This window comes from Tachypleus tridentatus, chromosome 1, assembly GCF_004210375.1.
Source record: "Tachypleus tridentatus isolate NWPU-2018 chromosome 1, ASM421037v1, whole genome shotgun sequence".
NCBI lineage: Eukaryota > Metazoa > Arthropoda > Merostomata > Xiphosura > Limulidae > Tachypleus > Tachypleus tridentatus.
In genome coordinates this window covers 101,665,827-101,677,565 of record NC_134825.1, presented here as the reverse complement: position 1 = coordinate 101,677,565, position 11,739 = coordinate 101,665,827, and the positions used below count along the sequence as shown (strand labels likewise).

Genomic DNA, 11,739 nt, shown 5'->3' with positions numbered 1-11,739 from the left:
AGACACTAAACAGTGTCATCCAACGTTTAAGATATGTTGCAATCAATCAATAATAATAACACAAGCACATTTGTGGTAATTCGTAGCAGTACAATAAGCCATAGCTTTGTTGTAGTTAACGTGTATACTCTAAGATGAATATTATGTTTTATAAGTTACAATTCCACATATAACGTTGTTTATTTTGTATTATTTGAATTTCGAAAGAAATTATTAACAGACTTACAGTGTGTCTTGTAAGTATTTCACATTTATTATTTAATTAGATAACCTTTTGTCATATACTGTATAAATATATGGATATGAAGATTGAAAGTCGAACGATAAACAAACCGACGAGTTTCATTCTGTTTGGTGTATATGGAAATTGATGTTAAGTGTTTACTTTTTTAATATTGTGTGACGCAAATTGGTTGCTGTCACTGCCGTGTGTAAGAATAACACATTGTGCGTAAGAGCAGATAGACAAGCGCCAGTGTTTAATGTGTTGATAAAATCTCATGAGCTGGTGGTGTTGACTAACTGCTTTTCCTTTAAATTAAAATTAAATTTTAATCTAATAATAACAGTTCATAATAAGAGAGGTCAAGTGCTGATAAACTTTACAAGCTATATAACTTGATGCAAATATGGGGAACAAAGAAACAGCAGGTACTTTTCCTTTTAACGCTTAATGTTTTTGTTGCTGATGCTACTGCTGTTGCTTGCTAGTCTTGAGTTTAGTAATATCAAAATTTAAAATTTTTGTTTCTGGGTTTGATTGTTAGTTTTAGGGTTAAACATTATATATGAGGTAGAAATTAAGTTTTTATATAAAATGAATACTGCTTTTGGATATTTAGGAATAATTTCATTAGTGGTATCAATCATCATTCATAAGTTTTATTGTATCAGTTATTATTGTTAGTCCTAATATTGTTGTAATTTGTTGATTAGAATACATGATTAAAATAATGCAAATACATTTTACATGACAATAAAAAATCTAGTTTTCTTCCTTTATGTTTTCTACAGGTAGTTTTCACTGGTAGTTGTAGGCCAAAGCTCACAAAGAATGTTTTCACTTTCAACAGGAACTGTGATACAAAAGTTATCAAGTGGTCTCAACAGGAAGTTTACTTTCTGTTTGCAGGCTCTTTTTTTTTTTTTTCTGTCATTAAAAAATCACTTGTTTTCTCACTGACATATTTCTAAAGGATGTCGCACTCAGTGACCTTTGGCTTGGATTGCCATGCTTTCTGGACTCTGTAAACCACATCTTTGATTTTTTTACATCACAACATATATTTCTTCCCAACACCTACTTGACTTTGGAGTTTGTCCTTCCTTGCAACAGGAATTCTTCAGTCATACCAAGACTGGCCTTATTTGCATTAATATCATTGTAACTTTTCATTTTATCAAAAGTTGGTTTTCAGTCTTTGCTCAGTAGAGTCGTGTATGATATCTTTATTCTGCAGATCTATGAGAATTCTTTCAGTCATTATTACTTCAGTATGTGACAGCGTTTTTTTGTTCCACTATGTCGATGTTATTAGATGGAGAGTTATTGGTAACAATCCCGTGGTAATTGAACGACTACCCCCTCTCTCGTCACTAGAAATTCAACTTCTGGTGTAGTAATTGCATTTTATATTTAAAAATGGCTGGTATGGGTAAAGAAAGCACTAGTAGAGGAGCAAATAACGTTTTGACCTTCTTCGGTCATCGTCAGGTTCACAAAGATGACTGAAAAAGGTCGAAATGTTGTTCGCTCCTCTACTAGTACTTTCTCTATCCATACCAGCTGTTTTTAAATATATAATTTTCTCTACAAGTGGGTTTTCTCATCATCACGGATTACTAATTACATGTAATACATAGGGGTTTTATTATCATAAGTGGCAAAGATACAAAGTTAGCATAACTTAAGTGTTCAAGTCTCTGCATGAAATAAAATCCTAATATATGCTCTTTCCCAATGTTAATTTTTTCACACATAGAGAAGCTTTGTACAGAAATGCTACCTTCCAATTTTTCTTTTGGTGAACTTTTATATTCACCTGCAACTTGTATCAATTCATTATCTTCTTATCTGGAGGCAATTCCTCACCTTTCAATTCAAAACTTGGGTTTAACTAGTAAAACTAGTGTTAGTTAACAATCTGCAAGATTTTCCTTAAATAAACCCAAGGAAAAGTTTCCTCAAAGTTTCTTATCTTATTTGAGATAGTTGGAGTATTCTTTACTTAATTTCATTCCAAATATCCAACTAGTTCCACTTTTTATATGTCCATTGAGCTTTTTTTTGTTTCTTTGATCTGTTTGGGCTTGGAGACATATCTTTAAGGTATTATCTTCTTGAGTTAATAAAAGCTATTGATTCCTTATTGTATTAGATGTAATGCCCTTATTTCCACAGTTGTAAAGTTTCACTTTTACTGGTGCCTTTTGGGAGGAGTTGTTATTTCCTAGTTGTTGTTTTTTTTTCTGTTGTTCTTGGCAATATTTCATTTCATGTTATGGTATTATCTTGTGGTTTATTTCCTTCATTCCTTTTAACTCGTTGTTTGATTCTTCTAGTTTCTTCTGAACTATTATCAGAGGGAGTTTGTGTTACAACTTACTCATTCTGCTCCCATAACTTGTAGATGGTATCTTTACTGGCTTTAGTTATTTATTTGAGACTTTAATGGATTTAAGTTCAATAATCTACTGCATATCTTCTTTAAAGATGTACTTCCATTTTGCCTTATCAGGTTCTTATCTGTTATAGCATTTATAAATTGGTCCCTCAGCAAAAGATCCATCACTTAAGTGGAATATAAGGTAAGATGATTGGGCAAGCCTTTCCAGATCCTTTGCATATGAGGCCAAGGTCTGTTCTTTCCTCCATACTCTGTTTTTGAACTTTATACAGGAAACTTTTTCTGGTTTGTCACATAAGGGTTGTTGAATATGGCAGGTACTTCTATAGCATACAATTTAAAGCCATTCCACCCACTAAATTAAACTTTAAATTAAAAATAAAGCAATTGCATACATTTTGTGCCATTCAGATACCCATCAAGCTTTCATGTAAAATCTTCTTAAATATACTGCTGCCACATATGAAGACAATCTATTCCAAAGACTAACTATCCTTTCTTGTTTTAGCTGAAGATGACTCCTACCCAACCAAGATTTGTATTTGTGTCCCCCTAGTCTTACCATTATTATCAAGTACAAAAAAGATGATATAGAAACATTGTCTCAATTCCTTTAAAATTTTAAACAACATCATTAGATCACCTCTAACTTTTTTTTTAACAAGAGAATCTTTGAAAGGTTTTTATCCTCATATGACAACCTTTCTATCCAAAGGATTGTCTTAGTAATACCTTTTTGAACCCTTTCCAAAAAATTTAATATTCTTCTTTAGGTAATAAGCCCAAGACTGAACATAATAATTTAAATATGCACTAACCAGTGACCTATATAATCAAATTATAACTTGTATTCAATATTTATGTAAAATGGTCTACAATTCTACTTACCCCGATCCTAACAACATAATGTTGTATGGATGGCTTAAGAGAATGATCCTTTTCTTTTATAATGCTGTTAAGTTTATTCACATCAAAATAATACTTAAGTTTAAGTTACGATACAACACATTAACTTGCATTTATTATAACTAAAAAGTATTTATTATTTTTCCAGGTAACTCGCCAAGTAGTCCAAACCTACAGTTGGCAAAACTCAGAACTTTAATGTCATCAGCATTTGTGAATAATTTATTGACCATTTCTTTTTTTATGTCATTAATGTAAATAAAAAGAACAAAGTGTCTAACACTGTAACTTAATTGTGACTTTAAATCATTTTGACTAAATTACATTTATAACAATCATCTGCTTGTTTAGCCACTTTTCTATCAAGTTAGCCAACCCATCCCCAAACCCACATAGATAATTTTTTTTTAAGAAGCCTTTTATGTGGGGTCTTGTTCACTGCTTTCTGAAAATCCAGATACACTAAATCTACACTTATACACTCATGCTAGTGAAACAGTGTTGACTATTTAATAAAATTTTTAACATTTTTAAATGATTTTGCAAAGCATCTATTATCAGACTTTCAAAAACTTTGTCTTAACTATGTTAGGTTAGTAGGCGTGTAATTATTGAAACAGTTTTGACCACCTCTCTTCAAAAAAGAAGAAATGTTAGCCAACTTCCAATCTTCTGGCACCTGCCCACTATTCAGGTCGTTACTATTGCCATATGTTTAAATGGGCAGCATGATTAATAACTTGCTATTCACTGTGTCACCTGTTAACTGTAGAAATGATTTTGAACTGAGTTTGATAAGTTTTCCATGGTACTTTTCCATTATTGTACTTTGGTTTCTTAGTTGGATAATGTTGTTGAATTTGTTGGTGACATAGCTGGTGTAATTCAAGAAGCCCTTAAAGTAAAAGCTGGCACAGCAGTAGTGGTAATATTTATAGACCATAAAAGCTGTCCTATTCCATATTTTATAGTAGATGGTGTTTTGGGTTGGAATTCCTCAGCAAGTGTAGAAAGAGGAGCTTTTGGTATAATATTTGCATTTACCAATTCATTTTGCAAATCTAATGTTCTGTCACTGATATTCTTTTCTGCCTCAGTTATCTCTTTCTGTACTTCAGTTTTTTTTCTTTATAGCTTTTTGTATTTAAGTCTTTTTTTGACTTTTTCAAACTTGTTTTAATCCATCTGTGTGTACCCAATAGCTTTTTAAATATCACTTCCATCTCATTTACATTTTTTTGCTTTTGAGTCTATAACACCTTATTTGAATTCTTCCATGCCTTTGTACTTTCTCTTTGAAGCTAATGCCATCCCATTCTTTATATCATCTTTCCTTAAAAACTTTCTTACTCCTCCTTTTGGCATATGAACATTGATGTTCAGTTTTGTTTGCACTTGATGATTCTTGCATATTATATCATGGGACCTATGTCATCTACCTAGGTCAGACTTTTCTGCCTAAAACATCAACTGCACATGAGGGTGATTTTTTCTTCATTCCCATTTCACACCTTTATCGTCATTTCACTCTAGATTGCTTCTTTTTCCTGTCAGGGTCTTTTAGTATGCTGGTCCTTCCCTTGATTCCTATTCTTGTTTGTTCATTCATTGGAACCCTTGCCTTTCCCATGTTATTTCTGTTATTATCCTTACATGCTGGACTCACCAGATTATTTGTCAGGTTTATTCTTCTTGTCTACCAATGATTGTCATCTCTTCTCATGAAATTCATCACCTTACTGTGTTTCTAGCTGCCCATTTCTATTGTCTATAGAGAATATAGTTTGTGTTGGCATGTGGACTACTCCCCATACACTTATTTGATATTACCTTCATTGTTTGGCAATTTTTGCTTCACAGTTTCTCTGTGAGTGAATAGGTACTCTTCTTGTACTTTTTTGTTTGTTGCAGAGGTTTTTCTTGCATGTACATGTTTTGCTTGAGGGGTGGGTGTTGCCTTACCAGGTATACTTATTCTTAAGATCACACTGTATGATCCATTCAGGTCAATAATGACTGCTGTTGAGGTAGGAAGTTCTGTAAGACCACTTGCAGGTTTTTCCTTGTAGTGTTTTCCATTGTAAGTATATTTGCTGTACACTCATGGACTAACATGAGTAAAGTAAGCAGAATTGGACTACTTCTTATCCCTGCTACTTCTTCATTTGAATTAATCAGGAGTGGTCTGCTTTACAAAACAGGGTTTGTGGTCACCTGTTGCACTGTCTCCAGTGCTACATTCCTCCAGACACTCCAAGTGGCTGTTTCTGAGGCCCTTTATAAGATTCCACCTTTATTGAGACATAAGGCTCAGAAGTGGTATGGTCTCCCATGGATGTGTCTTGCATATTCCTTATTCACATACTCCATTGGCCTCCTATGTATGGGGCTCATCTGTATACTGTTACATCAGGTCAGTTTGTGATCTTTGTTGTTTACTAAGGCCTCAAACTTTCTATAAGCTATGTGAGTGATGCTATAATGTAATGATACTTAAGTTAATGAGAAAACTACTAAAGATTTAAGTAACATATAGGCAACATTATTATAATTAAAGTTTAGTGCAACAGTTTAACTGCATATACAATGTACCTTGAACTCCCATGTACCTTACAGTCAGCAAGGTTTAAGTAGAAATCATCATGCTATAATCATCCACCAGTTGGTGTGTGACACACTCTCCTGATGCATATGACAATCTGTTTTTGATTTTACCAAATTATTGCTTGTCATTAAAAAAAATGATTGAGTGGAAACATTTGTATTATTTTTATGTGTTCATTTAATGTTTTGTTTTTGCAAATTAGTGATTTACTTGATTTTTCTGTAGTATTTTGTCATGATATCCTACCTTTGTTTATTTTTGTCTCTCATATTTGACTTCTCCTTGGTTTAAATTAAATTTCAAAGTTTGTGTTTTACAAATGATATTTTTCCTACTACTTCAAGTGCCATTACTGGCTTCAGGTTTCAGAGTCTTGACTTAGGATTTTTGGCCTGTCGTCAGGACACTGATCATTAAATGAAGCATCCGTTTTCCTTTTTCTCCCAGTGGTGCTGGGATTTCTCCTACATTGTCTGAACCTGTTCTTGATTAAGAGGATTTGGACAACCTTATTCCTCCTCTTCGCTATGCTGTGCCTTCCAGATGCATCATCTCCTACAAAGTCTATGAGGCCTAACTCTGACTTTTTGGTTATGCCTTTACAGGTGTTTTCTGTTTTCTCATTTTTACCAGTTTCATATGACACATTTCCTTTTCTTATATGATACTTGTTCCTTGTTTATCGTCCTTCCTCTTGTAGTGAGCATTTCTTTTTTCTATCAGGAGCTGGTGTTAATATGCCTTGTCCTTCATGAACTTTTGATTATGATGTTTTAGCTTATGAGAAAGCTGATCAATTGTTTCTCATGTTCCAGCAGTTGGAGTCACTTTTGACAATTTGGAGGGCTATCTACATTTTTTTAACTACCAAGTTTCCAACATATGTTATACAGTTATAGCTTTTCTACTGTATTTGTCTAGTCTACACCACCTTTTTTGAGGCACTTTAGTGATTCCCTGAGGGGTTTTGGGGAGTTACATTTTTCCCTTTTTACTTCTCTTTCGTGTTATTTTTCTCTTTAACATTATCCATTCACATGGGGTTTTGTTGGGAAGGATGCTGTCTTTTCACAGGTTCATCTACCTTCTCCTCATATTTATATCTTCTAGATGGCTCCTTTTCTCCATAAATTTGTTTTTGGAGATTTCTTGCATCTTTGGAATCACATGAGAACTCTGTGTGCCCAATTTGACCTTTTGGACACTTTCATCTTTGGTTACTCTTTTACTTCTTTCTGGTACCATGACCTCTCCCATAACTGTTTTCTGTCATGCAATCTCCCTTCTTTTTCCAGTTCATACTGCTAGGAGTTAAAAGTTTGCCATGTGTTTCAATTTCAGGTTTATTGTCTCCAGCAGTTCCAGTGACTATCAGATGATATCCAGTCCATTAGGGGCACATTTTGTCAATTTTGTTTCCATGCATTGGGTACTCCATAATACCAAGTCTTGGGTGATCCAGTTTTGTCAGAAAAATTTTTTCCTTTTCCATAATTTTTGTCTTCTGTACTGATTTCTTTCCCATTTACTTGGAATCCAGCTACCTGTCTAGGTCTTTTCAAGGTTGTGTTGAGTCTTTTATCACAGAAAGCTGTCAAGCCTGTTGAATCTTCTCCAGGTTTTTAGTCCTTTGATCCTTCTGTCCTGCCTTGGCCAATTCTGGGTCTTCCCTGGTTTTTCATGACATTCTTTATCATGTTCAGGGTGGTTTGTTTTTCACTATAACTATGGATGATCAAAATAGATGTTTTAGAATACCTATCTTTATATCATATTTCTCCTCAGTCCAGATGCTGTCTTCAGTTTGCTCACTATGGGGTTGTGTAACAGTTTTATGCTTGGTATTCTGGGATTGCTTCAACATTGTATGTATTTTATGGGGTGGTCAAAGTTTTGCCAGATTTCTGCATATGTTAGGGTTGATCATCTGCCAGTCATTTTTAGGATTTTGCTGTTAATTACTTTGTGACTTAGGATTGTCTGTTGTCTATATTTTTTGTTTAATGTAATTCTCTAACAATTTTGGTTGATATGTAACACCTGCATATCAGAGTTACTGCTTTTTCTCCTTTTTCTTTATGCTTCTATAAAAACATTAATAATACTTTTCAAAGTGACTCCAGGCATTGGATGCATTTTTCAGTTTTCCTTTTTTTTTTAACCTAAGCTAACTTTTCACTCTGCCATTCTTTGCTGACCTTCTGTAAGAAATAAAAGATAAAAATATACATTGCTGTAGTAAAAGTGCATTATTGCATTATAAGGTAGAATGTTTGATAAACAACACACAACTCCTCATCTTTTCCTTTCCCTACTATGAAAACTACAATTAGTCTCTTAGTCAAAAAGATACTGTTTAATAGTCTTTCTTATTTTGTACAATGTTTTATTAAAAAAAAAACTATGATGTTGTATTTGATAGTTTGAAGTAAACAAGTGTTAATTAAATGTTCCACAATGAAACTGTAATGTTGCATATAAGTTTATAGAAAACAACATATGCTATTTTTGGGCACACATGTCCTTGAGGTATCAGATTAAATTCTTTTCAATGCATAAGCTACACACATAAGTCAACTTATGTGGTAAGATTATCAACAAGTCTAAGGATGAAATGTTTGGTGTCTTGAAGTGGTTTCACTTGTGAGTTAAAATTGCTGTTATAAATTTAATTAGTAAAATATAGGTAGATAGAGATACATAGATAGTAATGACAATAAATATAACAATGAATATACTTTTGAGTGGAAACTGGGCACTTAATCTTGCAATTTTTCTTTTACTAAGAATGAAACTTTACCTCTTGCATAAAAGAACCCATGTGTTGTTAATTGCAAGCTGTTTTGGAATGATGTGTCATTTTAGAAGGATTGTGGTTAGACTGTTGATCTATTCATTTGCAAACTAAACCAAATAGCCACTGCTTAGTAGTTCTTTTGTGTTAAGTTGATGCACATTGAAAATTTAATAATTTGCAGGTATAATGAATCATGAGGAGCAATGTTAGCTAAATATTGGTTCCTTTTTTTCTGGAAGAGACAAATATTGGTTAATTGATGTGGCAATCAACCTTTAAAAACACTGGTATAATTGTATATAAAGTAGTTTTCTGTCACTAGAACAAAGAGTTCAGAAGTTCAACAATGCCTACATATTTACTGTGAAATTGAAAAAATGAACACATTATAGTTTTTGTTATAAATTTGTTTAGTTAGTTTGTATATTACTATTTTATAAATTTGAAATTTGTATTAGAAACACAAGTTATATAATATATAGAGTATGGTAACAGCAGTTTTGTAAAGAACTATTAACCCTTATTAAGAAGAGGACTGAGCATAGTACATATAAATTAGCTACAATCATGAATTCCCTTGTATATTTTGTGCAAAAATCCATTAGGGTTATTATGTATTAGAAAGAAGGACTTTAGCCTGTAACCTATTGATCTTATTGGCAGTAAATAGGCTGTAAGATATGGAAAAAATGAAGCATCATATATCTTCTAAAAGAACAGATATAAAATTATAAAAAAAACAACTGAAAGTGACTTAATTTTTAATTGACAAAATGCATGAAACAACCTCTATTTTGTATTAATGATGTAATAATGTTTAATAGAAAAAACGTGATAAAAGTCGTACGTACTAGACCTTATTTTTCCAGGTAGTGTTACTATAAATAGAATTATTAATTTTTGGCCTAAAGTACAATGACAAATAAAGAAGCAATTAAGATGGAGATGTATGGGTTTGGCATTTTAATAATTTAAAATAAATTGTTGGCTCACTTCACTCTACATTGTTATTGTACCAAATAATGAGTAATTTTATTTATTTATGATAATGATATTTTTCTACATTAACAAGTGAAAGTAACACATGCTATTAAATTTACTGGCTCTTTAAGCTGAAAGAAAAAGCACCTAAAGTACATATATTCACTTACTTAATATTCTAAACTTATTTGTGTATGTTTGTTAATGACCATGTGATTGATAATTCCCTATAGTTATGCTCCTGTAAAGTTATAAACTCAATCCTAGGAATTATGTCTTTAACTTATGGTAACATTTACCTGTTAGTAATCTTACTAGGTGCTTTTATATATATTGTTTTTCTGATTAAATAATGTCATACAGTATAACATCATTTAACAATTCATCTTGAATATTTAGACATTTTTAATCTTTCATATTTTTGATAAGGAATTAAATTGCCTCATGATATTATGTTGTCAATTTCTTTATTTTTAAGTATTTCCCTAGTCTTTTTCTGCTTAGCTTTTGTATAGGTCTTGGTTGCTATCTTTTTGGATGTCATGTCAAGTGGTTTGATCATTTATAAATGAAACATAGCCTTGGAAACAGCTATATAGAAATATTAAATACAACTGAATAAAACTAATTAGACTTTTTCATGTCATGATGGAGTAAACAAAGAAAAATGAGAAGTGGCTTTATGATTTCATGAGAAAAGTCTGGTTGGCATTTCTATAGCATTGACCAAAGGCATTTATTGTGAAAGTTTTGAAGACTTGAAAAAATAAATTCCCACACTGTTTTTTATTCCTATTTTCTTTAAACATTCTTTTCATTGGTGTAAATGCACATGTTAAATTATATCTACTTGAAGGTTACAGATTTTTTTTCAAGGAGAAGACATCAAATAAGCAAATTAACTTTTACAATATTCAAGATGAACAAAGATAACAAGGCTTAGTTAATATGGTAGGCAGTGGCAAAATATTACAATGACTCAAATTTGTATTTATTGAATATTTTATGTTTATTCTGTTTAAACAACATATGTATATAAGTTGACCAATTGGCTACTTAATTATTTCTAATTACAATTATGATATATTTTGATTAAACACATTGGGATGCAACTAAATTATTTTCAAGTAATATATGTTCAGGTGGTAATACGTGTTTTTAACAATTGTCTCCATTCGTGTGGACGTGTCTGTTTTTTGTTTAAACACTATATCTCAAGAAAACATTAAGTTCAGACTGCCATTATTTTCATGTAGGCTTCTACCTCTTAAGTTTTATTTTTCATCCCAACAAGAGTTGTATTATTGCAAGTGTTTTCAGTTTATACTTGTTTTATTATTTGTATTTAGGACTTCTACTCATTGGTGATATCATGCACCAGATATCCTGTATTTTAAGTCAACTAAGATGAACATAGCCATCCCTGCAAGCTCCTACGTTTTTCCATGTACAATGTACATTATAGGAGATGGCCGATCAGCTCTCTGGCATTGCTGTCATCATTTTTATTGCTTTTGGAGTTTTGGTAGGTTGGATTTATTATTTAAATTTTCATAATTTGCTTTCTGGCCTTTTTACTGATATTTCATTTCAGTGCTCCAGATAAAATGCACAGCCATGTAAATATGAATTTTGTTGCATCAGATATTTATTTGTGTTTGAAAGGAGTAAAAATTTTGTATAAAACAAATGCAAGGTGTGTGAAATCATTCTTTCTAAACTGATTGACAGGTTATTTCTTTTGCTATGAGAAGGATAAAGTGAAATTCAGTTAAAGTACTTGATTATTTTTGTGTTTTACAAATAAACTTGGTACCTAAACA

General features: G+C 32.0%; 1 protein-coding gene across 2 annotated transcripts in view; it reads left to right on the top strand.

Moving 5' to 3' along the window:
• LOC143257026 (protein C1orf43 homolog) overlaps positions 1-11,739 on the top strand; it is a 31,150-nt gene continuing 19,411 nt past the window's right edge. Inside the window, exons 1-2 of one of the 2 annotated variants that reach the window (XM_076515101.1) lie at positions 1-236; positions 11,266-11,441. In XM_076515101.1, the coding sequence (XP_076371216.1) occupies positions 11,385-11,441 (57 nt within the window). In that variant the 5' untranslated portion in view covers positions 1-236; positions 11,266-11,384. Of the gene's footprint in view, positions 237-431; positions 652-11,265; positions 11,442-11,739 lie in introns of those variants that run through there. The other variant, XM_076515110.1, reaches the window with a different exon arrangement.